This window comes from Antechinus flavipes, chromosome 4 (genome assembly GCF_016432865.1).
Source record: "Antechinus flavipes isolate AdamAnt ecotype Samford, QLD, Australia chromosome 4, AdamAnt_v2, whole genome shotgun sequence".
Lineage (NCBI taxonomy): Eukaryota > Metazoa > Chordata > Mammalia > Dasyuromorphia > Dasyuridae > Antechinus > Antechinus flavipes.
In genome coordinates this window covers 866,169-891,483 of record NC_067401.1, presented here as the reverse complement: position 1 = coordinate 891,483, position 25,315 = coordinate 866,169, and the positions used below count along the sequence as shown (strand labels likewise).

At 62.6% G+C, this 25,315-nt stretch overlaps 2 protein-coding genes and 1 long non-coding RNA gene across 3 annotated transcripts; all 3 read left to right on the top strand.

The window, feature by feature from the left end:
- Positions 1-749: 749 nt before the first annotated feature.
- On the top strand, positions 750-5,416 carry SUMO3 (small ubiquitin like modifier 3). The gene is made up of 4 exons (XM_051998271.1): positions 750-906; positions 3,402-3,530; positions 4,388-4,459; positions 4,678-5,416. Exons 1-4 carry the CDS (start codon positions 886-888, stop codon positions 4,738-4,740), a joined length of 285 nt encoding a protein of 94 aa, XP_051854231.1. The 5' UTR covers positions 750-885; the 3' UTR covers positions 4,741-5,416.
- A 746-nt stretch (positions 5,417-6,162) lies between these two features.
- UBE2G2 (ubiquitin conjugating enzyme E2 G2) lies at positions 6,163-24,992 on the top strand. The gene is made up of 6 exons (XM_051998270.1): positions 6,163-6,297; positions 11,256-11,291; positions 11,386-11,431; positions 20,286-20,404; positions 22,805-22,945; positions 23,677-24,992. The coding sequence occupies exons 1-6, from the start codon at positions 6,255-6,257 to the stop codon at positions 23,787-23,789; spliced, it is 498 nt and encodes a 165-aa protein (XP_051854230.1). The 5' UTR covers positions 6,163-6,254; the 3' UTR covers positions 23,790-24,992.
- Positions 13,157-15,758, top strand: LOC127562510 (uncharacterized). Its single transcript, XR_007953686.1, has 2 exons — positions 13,157-15,184; positions 15,413-15,758. It is a non-coding gene; the product is annotated as an uncharacterized LOC127562510 (long non-coding RNA).
- Positions 24,993-25,315: the final 323 nt, after the last annotated feature.

Genomic DNA, 25,315 nt, shown 5'->3' with positions numbered 1-25,315 from the left:
GGGGAAGAGCGGCCTCGGACACTCCTCAGCTTAGTGACTGGGCAGGGCCCCGCCCCCCGACTGCCTCAGTTTCCCCATCTGTGAAATGCGCCGGAGAAGGGGAGCCCGCAGGGGCTGAGGGAGGCGCGCCCCTTCCTTCCCCCCCGGCCCGGGTCCCGGCCCCAGCAGCGGGGGAGCCCCCTGCGGCCAGCGGCGGTTCGGACCGCACGCCTGGCAGGCGCAGGCGCACACACGCTCTCGCCCACACGTTACATCCACACAGGAATATCTGCAAACACGCGCTCACAAACACGCGCACGCGCTCTCCTACGCTTTCCCGAGTGGCGCAGCTTGTTCAGCACCAACTGCGGGAGGTGAGCTGGGGTGGGGGAGGGGTGTCTCGCTCGAGCGCTGCCGGGGCTACCTCAGCCGCTTTGGATCTGTTAGGGAATTGAGGGCGGCTGCGCGCCTGCGTACTGAGCACCCCGTGGCTAGACCCGCGGCTCAAGCCTCTCCTACCGGTGGGATCACGTAAGATGAGAGGGCGTGGCTCGGAGCCGCGCGCGCGCGCACATTTGCTTCCGCGCGAGGTTGGGAGGGGCGGAGCCTGGTCACGTGCCCTGCCGTGACGCATCTCCCTCCAACGGCCTCGCGGCCCCGGAGCAGGAGGCGCGCGCCCGAGGGACAGCGGTGGGCGGGCGCGCGCATCGGGAGCGCGCGATGTCACGTGATGTCGCCTTCGGCCAATGGGAAGGGCGGGATTCGCGGGGGGAAGCGCGTCCCCGAGCAGCGGCGGGAGCGGGAGCGACGGGAGCGGAGGGAGAGAAGGGAGCGAGCGAGTGCGGCTAGAGCAGCCCTAAAACCCGAGCGAGTGAGGGAGTGAAATCCCCCCAACCCCGGCGAGCCATGTCCGAGGAGAAGCCCAAGGTGCGAGGGTGGGATGGGCGCGGGGGTCGTGGCTGGCCGGGAGGCCCCGGGGCTTGGGGCCTGCCGGCCCGCCTCTGCCGCCCGCAGGCCGCTGGGCCTCCTCCGGTCGCCTGGGGGGGCCCCCCATCCTCCCCTACCCCTCCTCGAATCCGCCCCTCCTCTCCTCTCCTGCCCCTCCCCTTCTTTCTCATCCTTCCCCTCCCCCTCCTATTCTTCCCCCTCCCCCTTTCCATCCTTTTTCTCCTCCTCCTCCCCCCCAGCCTTCTTCCCCTTCCCTCTTTCTCCTTTCTTGCCCCTCCCCCCCTCCCCTCCCCCTCTGTTCTCTCTGTTTGCTCATCTTCTCCGTGTTCCTTGTGGTGCTCCTCTTCCTCCTCCCTTCCACTCCCTTCTCCTTTCTCTCCTGATCTCTTCCATCTCCTCCCCCTCTACCTCCTTTTCCTCCTCCCTCTTCTCTTTCTCCCTCTCCTGCTCATCCTCCTCCCTTTCCTAATCATCCTCCTCCCTCTCCATCTCATCCTCCTCCCTCCCCCTTTTCCTCCTCCTCCCCCTCCCTCCACCTCCTCCTCCATCTCCTCCATCTTCTCCATCTCCTCCTCCCCCTCCCTCTTCCTCTCCCTCTTCATCCCCCTCCCTCCTCTGCTCCTGGTCTCTTGTCCACTTGGAGGCTGCAGGCGCCTGACAAAGGCCCCCCCGACGGCCTCCCTCCCCGTCTCCCAGGAGCCCCCGCCGCAGGGCGCTGCTGGGGAGAGTGCGGGGCCGGGGGGCTCCATGTGCCCTTGTCCTGGGCGCGAGGGCCGCTTCCCGAGGCCAGATGATGGGGTGCAGGGCCGGGACCCGGGGCTGCCGTGGCCCGTTGCTTGTTGGCAGGGCCCCCATCGAGGGAGAGGTCGAGGCCTTGGTCTGTGCAGCTTTTCCGGGGAGCCCCGGCTCCCCAACTCCGGTGGCTCCCGAGACCCCAGGGCAGGGCTGCCCCCCAGGAGCATCCTCGGAGTTACTGTTAGTAGGGGGCCCCCAGAGGGGTTGGCCTGGGGTCCCTTGGCCCCTGGGAACGGGAGCCAGTGGGAGGTCATTCTTTTTTGAAGGACTCGCGCCTTGCGCTGCCGGGACACCCCGAGAGCTTTGGGGGAAAGGGGTGCTTCCTGTGCCCTCCAGCCCCGCTTCTGAGCCTCCTCACTGGGAGACTAGCCTCGGTCCTCTCCCTGTCCGGCCCCCCGGGGTCCCCCTCTGCTTTTGGGGGGCCGGCTCGGTGGCTCCTCAGCTCTGCTTCCGGGGCCCCTCCTCCGGCTCCCCGAGGGCAGAGGCCGGCCGCTTTTGTCTTGGTGCCTGGTAGACGCTTTATCATTTTTTCCTCTGGACCCTGAAAGGAGAGGCTGCGACCCCGGCACCCGCCGGGGGTGCGGGGCTCATGGGAGCCAGGGGGCATCTTCTGTTGGAGAATGGGGGAGCCCGGAAGCCGTCATTGAGGACCTGGTGCTGGCCGGGCCCACGAAGACCCTGAAGGCCGGAAGCCCCTCGGCCGGGCCTGGATTCCTGCCTGGGTGCCAAGGGCAGATGGGTCACTGTTGGCGCGCGCCCCGAGCGGCCGTCCTCGGCCCCTTCTCCCGGGGCTTCTGCTCCTCGGCAGCGAGGGCCACAGAGCCGTCTCCGCCTGGTTTCTTCGGTTGGCTTCCAGAGAGCCCGAGTTTGTCTCCACTTCTGCCCTCGGCCGGGCTCCTGGCCCCCCGGGAGCGGGGGGGCGGCCTTGGGGCTGTCTCCTGGGCCCCGTCGGGGACGTGCTCCTGGTGGAACCCGGGGCCTCCCCCTCGCCTTTATTTGGTGGGCAGCTGCTGAGACGGCTCGCCGAGGGACTCCCAGCAGGCTTCAGGCCAAAAGTGGATGGGGGAAGGCTGGGGGCGGGGCTTCTGCCTCTCCCTGCTCCATCACCTGCCTTTTTGTGGGTGTGGGGGGGCTTCCTTTCCCCATGGGACCCTTGGAAAGACCTGGGGGGCCTCTGGGAAGGGAGAACCCACCCCCCCGGAGCAGCCTGAGGTTTGCCCTGCATTTGCCCCCATCTCTTCCGTGTGTCCCTGGAGTCCAGGGTCAGGAAGTCTGAAGTTCAGACTCTAATTGTAGGATTCGGAGCGGATCACGGAAGGGCCGCCTGCCTCAGTTTCCCCCTCTGTCAGCCCAGCTGCCTCAGGGGGGTTGTAACTATCTGGGGAGGCCATGTTGGGAAAATGCCCGAACCTCGGACGGGCCATAAGTCTGCGCCCCCTGAATTTGGGGAGGAGGGTCCCAGCAGGCGGGTCCGGGAGAGATCAGCAAAAGCTTCCTGCAGACGAAGGCGGGGGAGGGCAAAGTCATGGGGGAGACGGGAAAGCTCAGGAGGGGTGGGGGGGGGCACGAGAGGGAGAGGGGCCCGGACTTCTGGAAGTCTTTGCAGGCGGGCGTCCTGGCCCCCTCGGGCGCACAGGAGGAATTCTTGGAGACGGTGCTTTTCCGCTTTCTCTCCACAGGAAGGTGTGAAAACTGAGAACGATCACATCAACCTGAAGGTAGCCGGGCAGGATGGGTCAGTGGTCCAGTTCAAAATTAAGCGGCACACTCCTCTGAACAAATTAATGAAGGCCTATTGTGAGAGACAGGTACGGGGGCGGCCCCACGCTGCCATGGGCCCGGCCAGGGGCCCTCCCCACCCCCAGCCAGCCAGGAGGGAGACCGCTGGGAGCTTCTTCCCCAAGAGCGTCCCGCGGCTCGGGGGCCACGAGGCCCCGGGCCCGGCCCTAGGACGGAGCGGGACCCTGCAGGAGAGAGGGAGGGGGGAAGGGGCTGCGGAGGGCGGCCCGACCTCCCCCGGGAGGATCTGGTTTCCATTAGAGGGGAAGCCAGCCTGGCTGCTCAGCCCCTTCCTTTCCAGAGCCAAAAGCGTTTCCAGGAAGTCCCGGTTTGCCCCTCGCTCCACAGGCACTCAGAGTAGAGTTTTGCCAAAAAATTCCCATCTGGGTTTTCAGGAAAAAAGGAGTTGAGTCGTGAGCCAGATTCCTGCTGGGCTGTGACCCCGCCCCCTGCCCCAGGCAGAAGCAGTGTAGGGGAAAGCCGCTTTCCCTGCAAGGGCCCGGGGCCCTCCTGGGGGCTGCCCCCTTGTCATGAACAGAGATGGGCCCGAGGGGCCCCAGGGAAGGGGTTGCGAGAGGCAGGAGATGGCTGGCCTTGGCTCCCCACCATGGTGACCTGGACATCCCTTCTGGAGAAAGGTCACGGCCAAGGGCACAGGGCCCCTCCCTGGCAGATGGGGATCCTCCAAGGAGGGCGGCCTGGGCCGAGCTTGCCGAAGAAGGTTGGGTCTGGGGGGGATGTCAGGCTGGCGATGGGGGCGTCCGGCCCGGGGAAAGGAGCGCCAGCGAGAGGCCGCCTCGTCACCCTGGGCAGGAGGGTCTGTCTGGGCTGCCCGGTCCTGGGCGGCCCCCTCAGCCTGTCCTCACGGCGGCGGTTTACATTTCAGGGCTTGTCAATGAGACAGATTCGGTTCCGATTTGATGGACAACCAATCAATGAGACGGACACCCCTGCACAGGTAGGAGCCCGGCCCCTTGCCCACCATGGGCTTCTGCCCCTTGGGCTGGCCCCGGGAGGGGCCCCCTGTCAGTCAGGAAGCCTCCCTCTGCCTGGGCTTGCCCCTCGCCATCTCCTGCCTTTTGTCTGCTGGGGCCCATCCCTAGGCCCCCTGCCCGGCGGGCGGGGGGGGGGGGGGGAGCCCGGCCGCTGAGCCGCCTTTCTTTTGTGCCCGAGCAGCTGGAGATGGAGGACGAAGACACGATTGACGTGTTCCAGCAGCAGACGGGGGGAGCGTGGTAGGCGCCGGGGCCGGGGCCGGGCCCTCCCGGCCCTTCCTCGGGAATTGTGGGATCCTTCCGCCCCTGCGGAGGACCCGGATCCAAACTTGGCTCTCTCTGACTCAGCGGGTGTCGTCCTCGTGACTCGTGACGACCCTCGCGGGGACGCCACCACACCTCTAATTGGGCCCATGTGGAATGTTCTCTTTGCTGAAGTAAAAGATTCTTGCTTGTTTGTCTTCACTTTCCTTCCTTCTCTCCCCCCTTTGCTTTGGGGGCCCGGGTGCCGGCCCCCGCGCTTGGGATGCTTTCTGGGCTGAATCGTCTAATCATGTAAATACTCCAGTCTAGTCATGGCAGGGGGGGAGGGGGGGGGCGGCGGGTGGCCATCAGCCCGATCATGGCAAATCGCTGATCCATCGGCTCCTGGGAGGAGGCCGGGGCCCTGCCCGGGCGCGCGGGCCGCCCCCCTGCCCCCAGCTGCCCAGCGCCCTGCTTGGGGACCCTGGGGGGTCGTGGGCGCCCCAGCGGGCCCTGGGGGCCGTTCCCATCTCGAGGCGTCTCTGCTGTGTGACCCTGCCTGCTAAGGGGGCTTTCCGTGGGCACTCTGCGTCTGTGGCTCGGGCCTGTCTCTTCTGATTTGTACGTCCTTTGTTGTCCTTTACTACTGTACACAGTAAATATAGTTTGGTACTCTGGCTCTTGGCTTGTGTTCCGCCGTTGTATTCTCCCCCGCCAGATCGGGCTTGGGAGGGCGACCCCCAGCTCCCCCTGCAGAAGCCGAGGCCGGGGGACTGGGCCTTGGGAAGGGAAGCCAGGGAGATGAAGGGCCCTTCCCCCCTCTGGCCCCGGGGGCTCCTGACCTAAGGCCAGCAGGGCAGTCAGGGCAGCTTGGGGGACTGGGAGGTTCCCCGAGGAGGCCCATCCTGCTGTGTCTGGGGGCCCCCCTGTGGAGGGGAATGCCCCTGCAGCCCCAACATGGGTCTTGGCTCCCGGACTGGCCCTGTCTGGCCCGGGCTCTTCTCCCCCGGGTAGGAGGCTCACTGAACTCGGGCTGGCCCGGCTGGTGGGGGGCGGGGCAGGGGCTCCGGGCAGGCCCTTGGGGTTTTAGCTTGGCGGCTGAAGTCACTGACAAGAGTGTGACCCCGCCCAGGGCCCTCCCCTGGAAACGTCGTGCCACGTGGCCACTGAGCCAATCACTTACGCTTTCCTATGCAGCTGCTGCCTGGGACACTAGGGGGCGCCTCGAATTTGAGCGGCTCCCTTACGCTAAACTAGGCGCCACGCCCTCTTTCTGCCGGGTTCCTCACCTCCCTGTAGCTATAGCGCCCTCTTTCTGCGCATGCGTAAGCTCTAGGTCGACGGCGCAGCGTCTGGGTGGGGACGCGCTCGCCCACGTGAATATGATGCGATGACGTAAACCCGGAAGAGGTTGGGGCGGGGCCGCGTCGACTCGGAAGCTGTCGGCGGCGGGCCGGCAGGGCCGGCGCAGCTGGAGGAGGAGGAGGTAGAGAGAGCGGCGGCTGTCGGGCCAGGATGGCGGGAACGGCGCTCAAGCGGCTTATGGCCGAGTACAAACGTGAGTACGGCCGGGCCGGGCGGGGAAATAGGCTCTGGCTAGTCTGCCGGGGATGAGGATAGTGCGCCTGCGCAGGCGGTGCGATTCCCGCCCCTCTGCGTCTGCGCGGGCAGCACGGCCTGGGCAAGGGCCCGGAGGCTGGACATGGGCTGGCTTGTGGCGGGAGCCTTAGTATGTTGGAAGGGGGGGCAGGGCAGGGCAGGGGCCGTCTACACCAGTCTCAGACTAACAAGGCCGCTGAGCACCTCTTCATGCTATTAGTCCCCGTGTCCCTTGAACAGAAGCTGAAGGCGAAGTGGAGCCCCCGGCGTCCGGACGCTCCGGGAGGAGGGGGTCGCCCTTCTCCTCAGCCCCGAGGGCGAGAGGGCTGGGGCTGGGGTGTGAGACCCTTGCTTTGGTCTAGTCAGTTTTGGCTCCAGCCCCGGAAGGACAGTGACTGATTAGATACCTCCTACCCTGCTCTTTGGGGCTACAAGGAAAGGCCTGAGTACTGAGTGGGCGGGCCCCGGGGGCGGGGCGTAGCAGCATGTGGGCGGGGTCCCAAGGTGCCCCTGCTTCGGAAGCCCGAGGTCTCTGACAGGGCACGACCCAGTGAGGAGGTTTTGGCAGGATTCGCTCCCTCCCCAGGGCCAGGGTCTGTAGGAAGGGGCGTGGGCGAGGCGGAGCCGGGTGTTCCGCTGGTCCAGAGGGTCAGTTTGGGCTCGGGCCAGCCTGCATGGGGTCCCGAGCTCGACCTCCGCGAGCATGTCCTAGCAGCCCCCAGGAGTGGCGGAGGAGGGGAGTGCGAGCATCCGCGGGGCGGAGGGGGGAGAAGCATTAATAGAGCGCTTGCTGTTTGCCGTGCTGCGGTAAACGGGGGAGGGGCCACCCCGGGCCTCGAGATGCCCACGGCCGAGGAACCGATGGCCTCAGTGCCCCGTGGCTGTGGGGGCCGCGTCTCCCGATGGGAGATGGGGCGGAGGGCTTCCGAGGGACCCTGAGAAACCCTCCGGCAGTTATTGAAGTCTGAAACCGCCCCCGGGAAGGATGCGGGCAAGACCGGCAAAGGGAGGGGCCTAATCACGGCCCCAAACAGGGGCTCCTGCACCCGTGGGGCCCAGGCACCTTCTCTGGTAATTCTAGAAGCAGGAAATGCCATCTGAATGGTGGCAGAGGGGGTTCCCCGGCCCAAGGTGCCCCTAACTGAGATGCAACAAGTCAGTTCCTCCCCTCCCCCCCAGCCCTTCTTGGTGCAGGGAAAGGAGGAAGCCCTTGCCCCCTGCAGCCAAGCCTCCAGTGGCTCCGGGAGGTTTCGTGCCCAGCACACAGTAGGTGGTCCATAAAGCCCAGGGAGCAGGGGCATTTCTCAGCATCCAACTTGTCTGGGTTCTTGGGCACTTCGGCTCCTTTTTGCCTGAGAGTGTCTGGAACCAAAGGAGCCACTTCAGACAAGAGGATGGTCACCTCCGTGTTTGGGGAGATCCCCTTCCCAGACACCGGCCCACGGGGACCCTCGGATCGTCTTCAGAACAACCCCTGCTTAGCCCCAATTTCCCCCCTTCTCACACTTAGGGAAACGTGTCTCTGCTTGTTTGGGGACGGGTGAGGTTTTAGTCCCACAGCTGGTCTCCCTGACTCCAGGTTTTGTTTTGTTTTTAATTAAAAATGGACAATTTTAATATTCAGAACTTTACCCAGAGAGAATAAATTTGTGTGAAAACTTTCCGTGCCGGTGGAATCTTGGGTCCTCTGACCCCGAGAACCTCCTTTGAATTCCAAGAGCTGTGGCAGAGACGCCAAGGCCGGTGGGGGCACCAGAAGTGCTGGGAGCCCGAGGGGCCCTCGGAGAGCTCCTTCTTTTGGACCCTGTCTGATCGAGAACGGGCCGGGCCTCTGCCATCCAGGGGGACCCTCGGGCAGCCAGGTCTCCAGAGCCCAAGGACGGCGGCTCGGGCTCCTTCCTCTGATCGGCGAGCAGGGGCCGCCCAGACCCCTGGCTGGTCCCGCGGATCCGAGGTCCTGTGCTTGGGGCCGCCAGAGGCCCACGTCCTGTCCCGTGCCCACACCTGTGGGCCAAGAGACCCCCTCTCCCTGGTTTGTGGCTGTTCTTGTTGGGGCAGAGGCTGCAGCCGGCCTGGGGGGCTCAGCCTCGGCCTGCACCTGCCTCGGTCTCCCGGCACATCTGCCTGATTCAGGCGGGAGGGGAGCCTTCCCCTGCTCCAGGTAGCTCCATCGCCTCCTGCGTGCCGAGCACGGAACTGGGGAGAGCGGCCGCCCTCAGGAAATCTGGGGGTCCCGAGTGTCTGCAGGCCCAGACCGCCGGCACACGGCCGAGGGGAGCCCCGCCTGGGGCTGGTCTTTGCTCAGAGGGGTCACCGACCCGACCCGTTGGGCTCTGGGAGTCCAGCTGCAGGCCCGGCCGGATGGGTGGCCCGAACGGTCAGCAGGTCATTTCACCAGCTCAGGAGCAACTCTCTCGAATTGCTGATTTAATGCTGACCTCCTGGGGTCAGGCCCCAAACCCACCCCCGGGGGCTTCCCTGAAAGACCCCAATGTCTTAGAGCCGGGGTGGAGAGTTTGCTGGCAATCTGTGCTTGGCCAGCAGGGGGTGCTGTGGGATCGAGCCTGAGCTCCTGAGACCCAGGTACCCTCTGCCACCTCTGGCCTTCCCCCTCTGGGGGCTGTGCATTCCTGGGCCCCCGGCCGGATCTTCATGGGAGAGCTGCAGGGTCACCGTCTGCTTGCTGAGATGTCAGGAGCCCCCCACACCTGGGCCCATCCCCGGGGAGAAAGCCCAGGACTCCCCGCTGCCCTTTGGCAGAGTGGGCACGGAGGGTGTCCGTCGTGGCGCTCGTGCGTGGCCATCAAGCCCGCAGAGCGCGCCCCTGGACCGAGGGCAGGACAGCTGCCCGCCCGAGAGCAGCCCCGAGTCCCACTTAAGCCTCCTTCAAGTCAGCGAAGGAGGGCGGGAGAAGGGAGCTGGGGCCGCCGCCCTCTGGGTGCCGTGCGGTCTGGCCGTAATTCGCCCGCTGCCGCCCACTCTGTCTCTCTCCAGTAGTGAACCCTTACCCGGCCGCTGAGAGGGGGCCTCCGTGGAGCGATGAAGGCTTGGCCAGGTGCGCTTGCCCCCGAGGCCTCGGGAGTGGGGTCCGTGGGGCGGCCCAGACCCACCCGCAGATGCTTTTGCTCTTTTCCCAATTCCCTCTGAAAACAGCTTTCCACCCGGTTTTCTCTGCAGTTCTTCTGCACACGGGCCCCCCCAGAAGGTTCTGGGGAGGCGCTGCTGGGCCGGCTCTGCCCACTGAGGGCCCCGCTGCTGTCCGTCTTGGCCGCCTCCTCCCCAACATCGGGCATCCCGCCAGCTCAGGGGTGGCAGTGACCGTCTGTCTGGATGACCCTCAAAGCCGCCTTCCCTGCCCCAGAGTCTCCCTGCCGGCTGTCCGGTGGCATCTGAAGCGGCGCCTTCCCCAACCGAGCTCGGGCTCTCCCAAACCCTTCCGTCCCTCCCCTCCCCCCGGGCCTTTTCCTTTGGAGGGAACCCCCACCCACAGTGCCGTCTGGGACTCCTCGGTCCTGTCAGGTCCACCTCGGCAGCCTTTCTCCCAGCGCCGCTTCCTGCCTCTCCAGGACTCTGACAGCGCGTGGCCTCCTGGCCGGTCCTCCCCCAAACCCCTCCATCTCTCAGCTCTGGCCGCCCCCTGATGCTCTCCCTCCTCTTGCTTGTCACCTGCTGAGCTCCCTGGCTTCCTTTACATCCCACCTAGCCCCCCCCATCCTCCTGGGGGCCGTCCCCGCCGTGATTCCCGGTAATGTTTGCCGCTCGTCTCCCATTGGAATATAAGCCCCTTGACACTGCTCCATTGTTGGTGGGATGTGAGCAGATCCAGCCGTCCTGAGAGCGGCCCTGCCCGGGGGGCTCTCCCACTGCGTGCCCTTGGCCAGCGTGTTCCTCCGGGGCCTGCATCCCAGAGGGCCTGCGGGAGGGAGAGGGACCCAGGCGCGCACAAGGGTCTGTGGGGCCGTTTTCGTAGTGGCAGGAACTGAGCAGCTGGACCAGCTGTGGTCTGTGAATGTGACGGGACACTCGCGTTCTGTGTCGGAGCTGGTGCTGAGGGAAGGGAGCAGGACCAGGGGCGAGGACGGGTCTGGCGGACGTGGCGCTCTGCAGTGATGAGGTGATGGAGGCCAGTGACCTCGTGATGGAGAGAGCCACCCTCACCCGGAGAGGCCGGTGGGAACTCGTGTGGATCGCACACAGCACTCGCCCTCCCTCGGTTGTCGTTCGCTTGCATTTCGTTTTCTTACTCATTTCTTTTCTTTTCTTTCTTGATCTGATTTCTTTTGTGCAGCAAGAGAATCGTACAAATGTTTGCACATGTTGGATTTAACATCTATTGGCTTGCCATCTGGGGGAGGGCAGGGACTGGCTTCCTTAGCACGCCAGGTGTACAGTAGGTGCTTAATTAATGCTGGCTGGCTGACTGAGTGACGGGGCACCCTCCCCTCCCCCTCCAAGAGGGATTCCCCAGGGTCTAGTCTGGCTCTCTCTTGAGGGGCTTAATTACCGCTTCTATGAGATGATGCTCAGATCTCTATGTCCAGCACCACCATCTGTCTAGTGGGGAGAGCATTTATCAGACGCCCTCTGTGTGCCAGGCTGTGCACTAACTGAGCACCAAGATTCCAAATACTTGGAAGAAACAACAGGGGCTTCCATGTTTGAGAGGGAGAGGCAGAGCGTAAAGGGGAGGGGGCTGGGAGCGGGACACTCTGGTCTTTGGGACTGGGGGTTTGATGCCGCAGTCCCAGGCACTGCGTGTTTGAAAGGCCCGAAGTTGCCCGGGGAGGTTGGTAGGCCTCAGATGGCACCACCCCAACCCCTGGAAGCCCTCTTGGGAGGGGTCTGGATCCCCCGGAGGTGCTGCTGCCTGGGCGGCCCCCGCAGGGAGTGACCCTGTTTTTCTTGTTCTTTTTGTAGAACTGACGCTGAATCCCCCGGAGGGCATCGTGGCAGGTAAGAACCCTGAGACCCTCTCCTTGCCCGTGGTTGCCCCACCTCAGAGCGGCCCTAAGAAGCCCTAAGCGGGGTCTCCCTCCTTCTCTTGCAGGGCCCATGAATGAAGAGAACTTTTTTGAGTGGGAAGCCTTGATCATGTGAGTTAACCTGGGGCCTCCGACTTCCTTGTTAGGGGCCCGGCCGGGGTGGAGGGGGGGGGGGGAGTGAGTCCGGGAAAGGCAAGCCCCGGCTCCTTAAAGGGTCTGAGCCCTGGGCTCCCGTGCGACCCCAGAGGGACGACATCAGGCTGAGCTTCTGCCTCCCACCCCATCTTCCTCCATTTCATGCTGTGTCTCTGGCCCTGATTCCCCCCCATGATCTTCACCATCTGCCTCTTGGATCTGGGTCCTCCTCTTCCTCACCATCCCCCCTTCTCCTTGCCAAGACAGCCTCAAGGGTTCCCCCCCATACACTTTTCCAGATCCCCCTGTAGCTTCAGCCTCCCTCTCAGCGAGCCTGTCTGCACCTGGTGCCTCTGTGTCCCCGGGTTCTGAGCCCTCTGGAGTCTCGCAGGAGCAGCCGGGTCCCCTCCTCACTCAGGCCTGTCACGGGACAATGGCAGGAGCCCCCCCGGGCCAGCCTGGCTCCTTTGGACTGCTTGCTGGCGGGGCCGGAGGATGGGCCAAGGGAGCGGCCCGGCCTGCTCCGACTTCCTGAAATGCCCCAAACTCCGTGAGACTTTGTGTCTGGAAGCTCTTGGGGCCTTACGCGATTCTGCCCACCAGGAGGGCTTTTAAAGGGGGCTAGGGGGGTCAGCAGCACTGGAGGCTGCAGCCGGGTCGGGTAATGAGCCACCTGCTGACGGCTGAAGATGAGGGCGTTGCTGACAGCCTGGGTTTCGGAGGGAAGGCCCATTCTGGACCTCCCGGGGTCCATCCTGCCAGAGTTGCCGCAGACGGTTGTTGAGGAGCACCCTAGGCTTGGGGCTGTCTGCGGGGACCATCCTTCTCCCACAGGATGCAGTGTCTGTCTCCCTGCACCAGGTCCTGAAGACTCAGAGAGGAGAAGGAAACCCAGGGAACTTGGGCAGAGGCTGCAGGGCACCCGAGCTGGAAGCCTCTGCAGAGCCGTCCGTCCCTGGAGCCTCGAGCTCTGCCTTTCCCTTCCCCAGTGGGCAAGGCTGCCCCCTCCTCCCCGCCCCGCCCCTTCGGGTGCCAAACTCCCTTGTGTTCGACACCTTTAGTTCCACTTGGATTTGGTGGTTTTCGTGCATAAAGCGGGTGCATGTCTCCTGTTTTGGAAGATCAGCTCCTTGGGCCTGGGCATAGAAAAGGGGCTCGAGAGAGCCCTGCCCCCAGACCTTGGGGAGGAGAGAAGGGGGGAAGCTCAGGATCGAGGAGGGTCTGCGTTGAGAAGAGCATTTTTGGGAGTCACTTCCAGCCCACAGAAGGGTGTGGGGCAGAGGGGGGAGTTCAGAAGAGGCAGGAAGGAGACGGGACTGGATGGAGGGCAGCGGGGCCTGGTGGTGGCTGAGGGGCCGGGAGTTGGCGAGAAGGGCTTGGAGGGCGCGGCTGGTGCGCCCGGCCTCCCCCTGCTCTGGCTCGGTGGGGAGGCTGGCCTTGCTGACCCTGGGCGATCACAGGGACGGTTTCCCCAGGAGTGTTGTGAGTCGGGCAGTAAGGGAGTCCTGGGCAGCAAGGAGATGCGAGCCGTCAGCACTCAGAGTCAGGCCGTCCTCCAGAAGGCCGAGCACTGAAGCGTCGGCACCTCGGCCACCCAGCGAGAAGGTGGCTGGGGGGGCCCGAGGCCGGGGGGGTCGGCAGGGGGGCAGCAGCAGAAGTGAGTGCGGGCAGACTTGAGGAGCCGATGGAGGGAGAAGGGCCTGGCGGGCCGGGGCCACAGGTCTCCAAGGGAAGCACTGGCCACGGGAAGCTTTTCTCTGATGTCACAGGCTTAGGTCGGATCCTGGTCCCTGCTCTGTGGAGTCTGAGGTTTTGGAGAAACGTTATTTTCCATAGCTTTGTAATTGGTTTGTGAAGTTGGGGGTGGGGGGGAATGGAGACAGAGATAGAGAGATGCAGAGGCAAAGGGAGAGAGAACAGAGAAAGCGAGAAATGAGAGAGGATAGAGACAGCGAGAGAGCTAAAGACAAGAGAGTGCCTTCTCTCCCCGCCTTTTCTCTCTCCCTCTCCCTTTCCCCTGCCCCCCCTGCCCCAGGCCCCCCCGTTCCTGCCCCTCAGCTCCTGGGGCTCGGTTACCATCCCTGGGCAGAGGGGCCCTGCCTGCAGCCAGAGATCCAGCCTCCCCAGCTTCTGTCCCCCATCACCAGGTCCCAGGCTGTCTTCCACCCTGCACCCTCCTCCCAGTGACCAACTCCCACCCTCAGGCCCCTCCGCCCTTGCCTTGCTCGCCCCCTCAAGTCTCATTCCTGTGACGCGCCCTCCCTTCTCCCAGCCCCCATTCCCTCTCAGTTCTTTTATTTGGATCTCCGTCATACACATGGCCCAGAGAAGATGGAGCTGTTACCTCCATTCCCGGCCGCTTGCTGTGGTCGGGGGTTAGGGTTCTTACAAGGTGCTGAGTCACGGGAATTGATGGCACCCTGGGAGATCCACAAGTCACAGCCCCCACAATCCCACTCTTGGAGGAGGAGTCGGCCTTTGAGTCCGCACCTCTAAACGAGCGTATAAAAGGACGAGCCTCAGCCAGGAGTCAGTGGCGGAGATTGAGAAGCCAGGACTCAGCCGGGCAGAACGAAGGAGTCGGGAGAAGAGAGACTGAAGCTGGAAGAGCCAAAGGACTAGCAACGGGCCCAAGGAAGGACAAAACCTGGCTGCCTTTGAGGTGGTTATTACACCGAAACGAAGGCTGCCTCCAGGAGCTCCCCAAGAGACCTGCTCCCGGAGAACGATTATATTTTAGAGAACGCTACAATCGGGCCCCCATGGAACTTTGCAGGCCGCCATCTTTGTCAGCGCCCTCCCCCAGACCGCGCTCACGCCTCTTCTGGTCCTGTTGGGGGCGTCACTGTGGCCCGCTCCCCGTCCTGCCTCCAGTTAAAACAAGGAGATAAAGTGGGGAAAAAAGACCCTTTGCAACAAATGAGCCAAAAGCGGCCACAGTGAGTGAGACCAAATAGATGGGTCTCGCTGTCCCCGGGCCCTCCAGAGACAGGGTGGGTCGTGCATTGGTCAGAGTCCTCACACTTGGGCGTCACCTGCCACCTTCCCTCTCTAATCAGTTGCCACCATAGTGACTTTTTTTTAAAAATAGTATTTATTTTTTCCCAATCACGTGTGAAGAAAGCATTTAACCTTCATTTAAAAAGTTGCTTAGGACGGCTGATTTCTCCCTCCCATTGCCCTGGCCTGGATACCCAGCAGTTTGCGCCGAGCTTTGTGCGGATGGTTGTGTCGCACATGTCGCCAGCTTGGTCATGGTGGCAAGTTTAAGGTGGCAGACCAGGAGTCGTCGGCTTGGACCCTCCAGTGGACGACCTTTGTCAGCCCGTGTCTTCAACATCAGGCCACATCCCTCCCGGCAGACCATCGCCTGGCTCCGCGCAGACTGTCCTGAGCGAGCCCGGGTGTGACCGCGCCACTCCCCTCCTCCAAACCTCGAGCTCCTCTCGGAGAGTGTCTGCACCTGCTCGGGATGCACCTTCCCTGCAGCCCCAGACCAGGGCATTTCCCTCGCACGTAGAACCTGCTTTTCTCTTCCGAAGGCCTGACTGTCAGCAGCAAAGCTTAGAGTGACGGAGGGACAGCACCCCTGCCCTCAGGGCTTTCTTCCTGGCCTGCCCTTGGATCTCTCCTTCTTCCCCAAACCCTGGATCTTCTTTCTTTGGACGGCCTTTGTCCTTAAAACCCAGCGCTTTGTATGGTGCCCAGCACCTCACCAGCACTTGCTTAGTAAGTGTTGCATGAAGTCATCTTGGGTGGGAGAGCTGGTAACGCTCCGGGGGTCCCGGAGCCTTTGGGTCACCGTGGCCTATATAAGTGACTGCGGCCCTCAGGACGGCCCGCCTTGGCGCCGGCGAGTCCCGTCCACATGCCGGGAGGTCTGTAGGTGAAGCTGAGCAGCCTTTTCACTTTAGGCAATTGGAATTTCGTTTCCTTTGATGTTTATGAATGTTCCAGCTGTGAAACCAACCTCTGCTGCCCAGCCATGACCGGGGGACCGACTCCCCATTGGCATATCCACATCCCCAGCTGGAGGAAGGACCAGTTAAACCCTCTGCTGTGTCCCCAGAGATCCCTGCACCAGAGCCCTGGGAAGGCCAGGACGACTGGGCTTAAGTGGATGGAAGCTTGTCAAAGCAACCTTTCACAGACTCCTCGGAAAAGCAGTTCCCCTGCTTTGGGCAGAGCGCTGGGTGCCCGAGGACGCCTTGGTGAGGGCGGAATTCCCCTGCCCGCCCCGGGAGCGTGTGGGTTTTGGGCGAATTCCAGGTTCTTTTACAAATACAAACGCACTTAAAACAACTATTAGGGAATTAACCGTCCTTGCGCTGATTTTGGTTGGCAGACAGACACCTGGAGGCTGCTCAGCCCCTCTCTTTGTCTTTCCGCGGCCCAGCGAGCCCTGCCTCCTGCCTCTCTCTTTGCTTCCCATCCAGGCCCAGCCTGCCTCCTGGCCCTGTCTTTGTCAGCCTGACCGGGCCCGCCTCCCACCCTGTTCTCGCCCTCACCCTTCCCCAGGACTTTGTCCAAATGCATATCAAGTGTTGAAAGATAGGCTGCAGAGATAGGCTGTCAGGGAATGTTCGGGCCATATAATGGACTCCCGCAGAACCAACGGGCGGGCTCAACCCCTTGGGCTCTGGGCTTGGGGGGGGCTTCTTAGATCCCTATTAGCAGAGCTCCCCCCTTAGCAGATGCTGACCGAGCCACGTCCCCAGGAGCCCTAGGGTTCGATCAGGATCGGGCAGGCTCCAGAAAGGGAGTGTCCCGGTCAGACGGGAGGCTTGGTGGCCATGGAGTCCGGGTGGGCAGGAGCGATCACTCGCGCAGGGTCTGCTGGGCCTGTCAGCTTGGAAGGTTTGCTTCTGTGTCAGTGTTTCCCTGGGGATGAGTCCAAGCAATGCTGCCCCCTGAGCGGCTGCAAAGAGAAGAGGAGTCTGGAAGTTTGGGTCAGAACAGACCCAGAGAGACCAGGCTGAGCCCATTTGAAATCACAGCTTCAGAGAGAGGGGCCGAGGAGGGAGGAGACATTGCTCTGGATCCGTCCTTCACACGCTCTTGGAGAACGGTGCCTTCGGGAGAGACCTTTATGGGAGTGCCCAGCCCTTTGGGGGTGCAGAGACGCAAGGCCCAGACCCCCGTCAGCTCGTTGGGCTCTGGTGGTTCTTGCGCGGTTCTGCTTGAGGACTCGGTCTCTGAAGTAGCAAGGTTCCTGTGGGCATTCAGCATGGGCTTCCAGATGCTGCTTTCTATGTCACCTTTTCGGCCTGGGCCGTAGAGACCCTTTCCTGAGATTGGGGTCTCTTGGGAGGCCTGAGTCACTGGGCAACGGAAAGCAAAGTGACGGGCGGCAGAGGGAGCGTTGGGGGAGACCCAGTGATCCCTGAAACTCTGTGCGTGGGAGACGGGGACCTCGCGGGCCCACCGAGCCTCCGCTTTGTCTGAAATTTCCTCCTGGTTTTGAGAAGCTTGTGTTAAAAGCAATTTCCTGTGGAGGCTGAGACTGACCGAAGCCGGCCGTGCCCTTTGAGCAGAGGGTCAGGCAGGGGGCGGGCAGTGCCCTCGAGGCCGAACGAGCTCGGTCTCTTGTGGGAGCTGGACTCGGACAACGAGGAGTTGGTAAAACCCGACGCAGGAAGAAGCCCGGCCTGTCTCTACCGAGCAGAGTTGAGACAGTTCGCCATGGGCGAAGGAAAACAGCAGCAGAAATACTCCCTGGACCCCGCCCCCCCCCTTCTCCCCCAGCCAGCTGTGCCCCAGGCTCGTGGTGCCCAAGACCCCGGAGAGTTGTTGGCCAGTGGGCTGGCATGCTCCCCGCCCCCCGTGGCCTCCGCCATCATCATCATCATCTGGATCCTCCGCTTTTCTGGACTTTTCCTCATCTCTCTGTCCCCGTGTCCTCTTCATTGCAGGCAAACATCTCATCTCCCGCCCCTGAGCCCTTGTGCAGGCCGTGCCCCGTGCCTGGGAGGCCCTTCTCGTCCTCCGAGCGTTCGATCAGGCTCAGCCCAAGTGCTCCCCCCTCCCCCCACGTGACCTGCAGTGCGCTCTGTGTTGTTTTCTCAGGGTGCAGGCTCTGTTGGGGAAAGAGCTCTGGGTCCGAGCTGAGCCCCGGGCCCCACTCAGGGCACTTGTGGACTCCTCACAGTCATGGCCCTGTTCCGCTGCCTGTGCTGGTCTGCAGAGTTCTGGGGGGTTCTTGGGGGGGCAGAGAGGAGCATCTGGCAGTTTGTCAGCATTAGGAGGCTCTTGCTGTGTGCCGGGCCCCAGCAGGACCTCCGGGCTGAGGGTGCCTGGGTGCTGGGGATGGCATCTTGGCCATTTCCACGTCCCGAGGGGCCCTGATGGCGGCGCAGATGTGCCGAAGCCTTGGGGAGCTGCTCTTGGAGGCCGCCTGAGCCCGTTTTTTAGGCGGCGGAGCGGGTGGGCGTGCTTGAGGCGGGCATGCTGCTGCACACGCGGGGCCTCCCTGGCCGCCTCCTTGGGCATCGGAGCACTTTGGCAGCTGGCCCCCGATGCTGTGGGCAGGGTCTGACACGCTGTGGGTCGGGGGGCTCGGGTGGCGCTGGATCGGCTCCCCGGGCATCAGGGCAAAAAGAAAAGACTGTTTGCTGATGCAAAGAGCTGTTATGACCCCACGGTGCTCCTTCCGAAAACCCTGGTGCTCTCTGGGAGCCCCTCCCAGGCCCTTTTCTCCAGAGTGTGTCAGCGCATCCTGACTGGCTGGTTGGGGTACGGGGGGGCTCCCCGTGTGCAGCTGCTGGGCCAGGGGCCGCACATTCTGCACCAAAGGGTCCCGGGGACGTCCAGGCTGAATGGCGCGCTGACCACCTCTCCGGTAGCGGGGCCGCCGGCGTCTGGGTGCTGGTCGGCCTGTCCCTCGGGACCCTCACAGATTATTGCAGGCGTGACTGGCAAGGGCCAGGGAAGGGCTGTGATTTACAGGATTGTCTCCTGGGAGGCAGGTGCCATTTTCCTGAGAGTGCCCAGCTGTCACCAGAGGGTCTCCAGGGCTGCATCAAGTACTGGGCTCTGTCCGAGGCCCCCGTCTCAGTGACCCGAGCTGCTCACGTGGGGACTGGTGGCTTCCCGTGGCCCCCTGCCCTCCGTCCACCTGCCCAGGCTGACCCTGTGCTGGGCATCGTATCCGTGGGCTTCGCCCATGTTCCTGCGCCATCCGTAGGGGCGTTCCCGGACTGTGGCCAGGCCTGTGCCGCTGCCGCTTGGAGGAGGGAGAGCCTGGGCTGGCAGAGCAGAGATGGCTCAGGTCTCCTGAGGCCTGGGCTCTCCTTGTGAGCGAGCCTCCGGTCCAGGAGCCTTCGGGCGCAGTGGGCTGCTGCTGGGAGCCTGGCCCTCACTGCCCCCTGCTGGGCTCTGCTTCTGCCCTCCCCTGCAGCTCAGGTTCCCTGAGCCTGATGCCCCATGCCACCTTCAGCCCCCTTCTCAGGGCCATCCCCCAAGGATCTCTCGGTGACCCCCCCCTCCAGCCCAGGTGCTTTCTCCAAAGCTTCCAGGACCTGCCGTGTGCCAGCTGGGCAAACAAACAGGAGCCCACAGTCTAGTGAGGGGGTGGGAAGGCATGGCCTGGTAAAGGCCGATGCCCCCTTCTCTTCCCCACTGCCCTCCCCTTCCTGGGACCCTGTGGGGGTCCTGCAGATGCCCCCCCTCCCCCCATCCTCCTTCCTGATTTTCTGCCTTCCAGGTGCCTCCTGGGGCTCCTGCTGCCCCATGTGGGTGTCCCCTCACCATCAGCTTGGGCATCTCCTGATTCTCTCTTCCCTTAGCCACCACCCTCACCTTTGGGGGGGCTGTCCTAGTCTCCAGTCAGTGTGCTTCTGTCAGGGCCCTGGTGCATGCTGGTCGCTGCGCTAAATGATGGGTCAGATGACGTTCCATTGGGGTTGCAGCCAGCAGCCTTGGGAGGAACCCTTCCCAGGAAGGGGGGCTCCTGGGCGGGAGGAGTCCGGGGCAGGTAGAGGTGGCGTTCTCGGGTGGCTGCTCGCGTTCTCGGGCCTGCCACGGCTGGCGTGGGGCCTGCGTGTCCCGGCTTGCCCGCCTCTGCTAAGGCTGACTGTCCCAGGCCTGGGCCAGCCCTCACAAGCGCACTTGGTTTCTTTCATGCAAAAATCATTTCGGAAGTCCTGAAAAGTAACTGGGGACATTGCAACGCGCCCCTCCCACCCACCATCAGTCCGGGTGTCATTTCTGACCCGTGGGGTGCAGCCCCCCCTCCCCAGTCTCAGTCTGCCCCCACCAAGCGCTTGGCTCAGCGCCTGGGAAAGGATCTATTAAGTGTCTTCTGGTGCCAGGGGGAGTGGCAGGTCCCTGCCCCCGCAGGCTTGGGGGGATCTGAGAAGATGCTGGGTGCCTGGGGTCAGGGAGGGCTTCCTGAAGGAGGTGCCTGAGCCAGAACTGGAGATTTCCGTTCCTCAGGCACAGGAGGAGGGGAGAAGGAAGTTTCTGGGGCCGGACCCCAGCCAGCCCTTGATGTTTGTCTCGTACCCGGGAGGCTGTGAGGAGCTCCTCAGTGGGTGGTCCTAGTGGCTGAGTGGGGCACACCCTGGTAGGAGGGAGCTTGCCCACGCCTGGTCTGGTTTGGGGGGGAGGGGCATGGCAGTGGACATGGGGCACTGGCCCAGACCCCGGGCCGGACAGCCGGCCACATAGGGCCGAAGGGAGGAGGAGCTCTGCGCCGCCCACTTTCCCCACCTGTTCTCCAGGAGCTGCTTCTCCACAGGGTGCTCCCTGCCTCGGGGATGTGTCCCAGTGAGTGCAGGGGGAGGGGCCCCAGGCGTCGGGCCCACAGGGCTCATTTGAATCTCTTCTGCAGGGGCCCAGAAGATACCTGTTTTGAGTTTGGCGTTTTCCCTGCGATCCTGAGCTTTCCCCTGGACTACCCACTCAGCCCCCCGAAGATGAGGTTCACCTGTGAGATGTTCCACCCAAACAGTAAGTGACCAGGCAGGAGGCTGGGGGCAGGGTGGGACTGGCACCTTTGGGGCTCCCCGCGCCAGATAGGAGCCTCGAAACAGGGCTTGGATTCCTGCTGTTCTGTGGAAACTGAGGCGATACTGAGTCTCGCTAACCAGAAATGGGGGGCAGCAGCCGCCTCCCCCCAAAACACCTCGTGATGTAATTTTAGTGTTCAGAGCCAGTCCCAGGCTCTCTCTCTAGCCCCTTACCCATTGAAAAGACAATTGAATCTCAATTCTGCCAGACACACTGCCTTGTTGGCCAAGTAGCGAAAACTGGGAAACAAAGGAAGAGGAAGAAGACACTTTGGTCCCTGCCCACTCCCCTGGGGCTGGCCAGCCTTTTCATCTGGAGGCCCTGGGGGTTAGAGTCGGGCTAGGGTAAATTTGCGCCAGGCCGTCTCCCCTTGCTGCCCTCTTGCGGGCCATGTTCCCGGCTTTGTCCTGCTCGGCATTTTTTACGGCAAAACCATGTTCTGCCGCAGCCGGACGCCGCTTCCTTTGCTCTCTGGGATATGGGTCGTGCCAGCGGCGCCACCGGGCTGGACGATGGGCCCGGCTCCCAACTCCGCCAGTGGGGCCTTAGGGCGCCTGTTTTTGTGTAGAACTGCCTCCGTTACAGTGAGGCTTTCTAGAAGAATACTGTCATTGACCGTAACTCCTCATGGTACGGAGCCCGTCCTCAGGGGGCCGGATGTCAGAACGTGGGAGAGTCCCCTGGCTCCTCCTTGTGGAGGCACAGAGAATATCTGTGAGAGCCCTGCTATCAGAGGGGGTGTGTGAGTGTGTGTGTGTGTGTGTGTGTGTGTGTGTGTGTGTGTGTGTGTGTCTGATTGTGAGTTTGATGTGTCTGTGTGTGTGTGTGACTGTGTGTCTGTGTGGCAGGACCCTGCGTGCTCAGCTCTGAGCAGTTTCTCCAGTCTCTCCGGGCTGACTTTGGGGCTTTTAGTGTCCCAAATTCTGCACCTCTTTTCTCGGAGCCCTCCCAAACCTGCTTCTGAGAGATCTGGGCCGGCAGCGGACCCCGCCGATGCGAGTGGCGGGGCGGCCCCGTGCTCCCTCCCCTCATAAAGGCATGCTAGCAACTGCCCTGCCCCGCTTCTGCATGGCCTGAAGGACCGGCTTCTCCAGTGACAGTCATCGTCTTAGCTCTGGGTCTCCTCATGTCAAAAACAGGCCTTCTTTCCTAATGCTCCCCTCCCCCGAAGACTCTTTGTTCAGAGCCATCGATCATTGTCCCAGGGTTCCTGTGGATTCTTTGGTGAGCTCGTGGGCACTCCCTTCAATAGCGGTCCTTCCTCTGACAACTGTGACTGTGATGCCTTGGGGCTTCCCCTGCCCCATGGAGATGGGAGAGAGGGCCTGGTCCTGGTGCAGCCCTTGACAGGCCCTGCCGGGGCCTCTGGCCCTTGGGCCCCAGGTCTGCACTCTGCTGTGAGGGTGACCTGACAGTGCAAATGCTGCTCCCTCGCCCACCTTTTCTTCTCCGCTTCAATCAGAAAGTGATAGGGCAGGGATCGAACGCAGACCCCGCCACACAAGCATCCCCCGTACTAGACGTGGAAGGGGCAAAACTGGAGAAGAAACACGTGCTGCTCTTCTCGTTCGTTTTTGTCCTAGAAAATAGCATCGATTGTCACAAAAACATATGATGCTATCGTTTATTTTGAAATTTTCAAAATGGCTGTAAGTGGGGAGGGATCCCCCAGAGTTGCCGATGCTCTTCAGGCTCAAGCTACAGGAATGGGTGATGTCATAACCGATTTTCTTACAGGGTTCCATTTTACAGAAGAGGGGCCTAAGGAAGAGGGTGATTTTAAATCCAGGACTTCCAGGTCCCCTTCTCCCTTCTCCCCACTGCCACCCCCACACAGCCTTTTCAGGACCGGGGCTGCTGGGGGCAGCATAAGTGCAGTGGGAGGCATTCTGGGGCCCCAAGTGGATTTCAGAGGAAGCCCAGTCTGAGCTGCTTTCAGATTTTTCCAGTCTGCCTGTCCTTTGTCCCCCTTCTCCGGGGGTCATCCTGGGTGTGGTGACCCCCGGTGATCCCAGGAGGTGGATGGGGCCGAGCCACTCTGGCCAAGATGGGCCCATGTAGAATTGGCCAGGGGAGGGTCCTGAGGGGCTCTGGGCTCTGTGGATGTCATCCTTTCTGGCTCTGGTTCCTCCCACGAGTCAACTCCCTTTTTATGCGATGATCCCGCTGGGACCCTGGGCCCCTGGGCCTGGGCCAGTGCCAGTCCCAGCAGCTGCCTCACCGGGGAGTGACTGGGATGCTCAGCCACAGCTGTGCAAACAGCAGCCGGTTTCTGCCCGCGGGCGCTCGTGCTCTGACTGCAGCTTGGGTCAAGGCCCCCCTGTTTGGGTCCCTTTACAGTTTACCCGGATGGGCGGGTCTGCATCTCCATCCTGCACGCCCCCGGAGACGACCCCATGGGTTACGAGAGCAGTGCTGAGCGCTGGAGCCCAGTGCAGAGCGTGGAGAAGATCCTGCTCTCAGTAGTGAGCATGTTGGCAGGTGAGTGACCCGGAAGAAGTGCCACCAGCCCGGAAGGCCAGGGTCCCGAGCCCAGAGAGAGTTCAGTGGCCCCGGGATTCCCCCGCCCCCACTGTCTAATGGCTGGATGGTATTTGGGTCCTGGGAGCCCACGGGGCGCTGATCGGCCTCCCTGGCCACCCTCCTTCTCCGACTCCAGGAAGTCACGAGGGCTTTGGCTGAGGCTTTCTGAAACTTCTGGTTGGAGCGGGGCAGAGGCCCTGCGGTGGGAGCCCAGGTTAGCATTGTGTGCCCGGTCCTGCACCAAGCTCGGGGGCCCCAAGGAGCCCTCTAAGTAATGGGGGAAGTGGCAGGCACACAGCACACCCGGCTAGGGTGCAGATGGGACCCTCGGCTGTAAGTGGAGTATGGCTGAGACCTGAAGGGAGGGAGCCAAAGTGGGTGACAGAGGGACAGCTGTCCCTTCCTCAGGGAGCCTCCGGGGAGGCCCCCACCTGCCAGCTGTTAATGGAGAGCTGCCCCCGCTTATCCCGCATTGGGGAGCGATTCCACAAACCATCTTTCCCCGACCTTGGTCAGTGGGCTAAAAGGGAGGCTGTGGACGGCCTCTGGCACCCAGAGGGCCCTTTGTCGTCAGCGTTTGTGACGGGTGGGGGGGCCTTCCGGAGCCACAGTCCACGGATCCTCCTGTGGCTGGGGCTCGAGACGAGGCTCGCGGACACGGAGGATTTCTGCTCTTCCTCCTTTTTCAGAACCAAACGACGAGAGTGGCGCCAACGTGGACGCTTCCAAAATGTGGCGGGACGACCGTGAGCAGTTCTACCGCATCGCCAAGCAGATCGTGCAGAAGTCCCTGGGGCTCTAGGACCGCCCCACTCTCCGCCCCCTCCCCCGCTTCCCCTCCCCCACCCCCCTCCTTGCTCTCGTCACACCCGGGCCGACGGGCACCGGAGCGGTCCCTCTGCTCGTGGGGCGGATGCAGCGTCTGCACTCTGGCAGTATTCCTCGGCTCTCTGGGCTCTGGCCCCCAGGCGCCCCTGCTTGATGGACCATGGCGCTCCCTCCAAGTCGGTCCAAAGAAAAGGCCGGGTGCTGTTGGAAGTGGGCTCCCGGCCCGTGGGCGCCTCCTCCGCAGGCAGATTCTGTGCTGACGATCTGACAAATACACACTGTTGCTATCCCCAGTGGGCCGAGCTTCCTTTCAGCCGAGCATTCTGCCAAAAAACTTTTGGCCAATAGTCTTTTGTAGAATGTGGGTCAGCGGGGGGGGGGGAGGGAGGTGGGGGGAGAGAAGGAGTATTAAATAGGAAAAAACCTTCATCAGCGCAGCTTAAAAATCAAGAGGGATTTGGGCTATGTTCAAAGGTCGCTCTGCGGTCAGCCGGGAGTTGCTGACTGCGGGGCTCGAACCCTCGGAGCCCTTTGAAAAGCCCTCTGGACGTTCTGGGTCTGCTGCCCAGAGCCGAGACATGAGATTCTAAGCAATAACGGGCTCGTTGCCACCAGAACCGGCCACTTGGGCCTGTTTTTAGCGGGCAAGATTTAAATAGGAATTTCTATTTTTCAAATCCGAGAAATAAGGGTGTTGGGAGAGCTCTTCACCAGGAGGTTCGCATTTCCCTTTCGTTTTTCCTTCAGCTTCAGATCCGAGGGCCCTTCAAGGAAACCCTCCCCCAGGCATTTGGGCTGCGGTGCCCCCAAGGGGTCCTGGGGGCCGATTGGAGTCGGATTCTCTCCTTCAGAAGGGAATTAGAAGGTTTGGTGTGAAGTGGAAGCCTAAGGGTGAGGAGAGGGGGCAAGTTCCCCCAAGCTGGGCGGGTGGTTCGGGGCTCGGTGAAGTCGAGAGCAGCAGCTTCGGGAGTTCGAAGTTCCATCGTGAGGAAGGAGGGGGATGTCGGTGAGGGGTGAGGAGCCGATAAAATCCGAAGGTGGCTATGGAGTGGAAAACCCTTTTCAAAATCAAAGTATTTTTATTCGTTTGTATTTATTTTGTAACCTCCTCCCACGCAGTTCACTTTACGGTAGAGTTTAATGGCTTTGTTAAAAATAAAGTTCTATATTGACCCCCTGTGTAGAAGTCTGTGTCTTCTCGGTTTTGGATGCTTCTCCCTGAAAAGGAGACCCGGCCGGCAGCTGCGGCGCGGCTTGGGAACCCCTCCCCAGGACTCGGGAGACAGCGGTGCCTAAAGCACAGCCACCGAAAGGCGGAAGAGAGCAAGTTCCCAGATCCCGGCCTGGCAGCCTCTGTTGGGCGGAGGGGGTCGCGATTCTGGCACGTGACGTCACTCGGTGACTGGAAATGTGTCACCTCGGCCAGAGCGAAGGCTGGGGAGGAGGGAGGAGAGGCGGCGCTTGTGAGGAGGTCCGGGCCGGGGGCGGTGCAGGGAGGAA

Bases quoted from the DNA above. Each gene is read 5' to 3' on its own strand.
- SUMO3 (XM_051998271.1), top strand. From the start codon at position 886: ATGTCCGAGGAGAAGCCCAAG. The intron at 907-3,401 runs GTGCGAGGGTGG...TTCTCTCCACAG, and splicing joins TGTCCGAGGAGAAGCCCAAG to GAAGGTGTGAAAACTGAGAA. The intron at 4,460-4,677 runs GTAGGAGCCCGG...GTGCCCGAGCAG, and splicing joins AGACGGACACCCCTGCACAG to CTGGAGATGGAGGACGAAGA.
- UBE2G2 (XM_051998270.1), top strand. From the start codon at position 6,255: ATGGCGGGAACGGCGCTCAAGCGGCTTATGGCCGAGTACAAAC. The intron at 20,405-22,804 runs GTAAGTGACCAG...GTCCCTTTACAG, and splicing joins TGAGATGTTCCACCCAAACA to TTTACCCGGATGGGCGGGTC. The intron at 22,946-23,676 runs GTGAGTGACCCG...CTCCTTTTTCAG, and splicing joins AGTAGTGAGCATGTTGGCAG to AACCAAACGACGAGAGTGGC.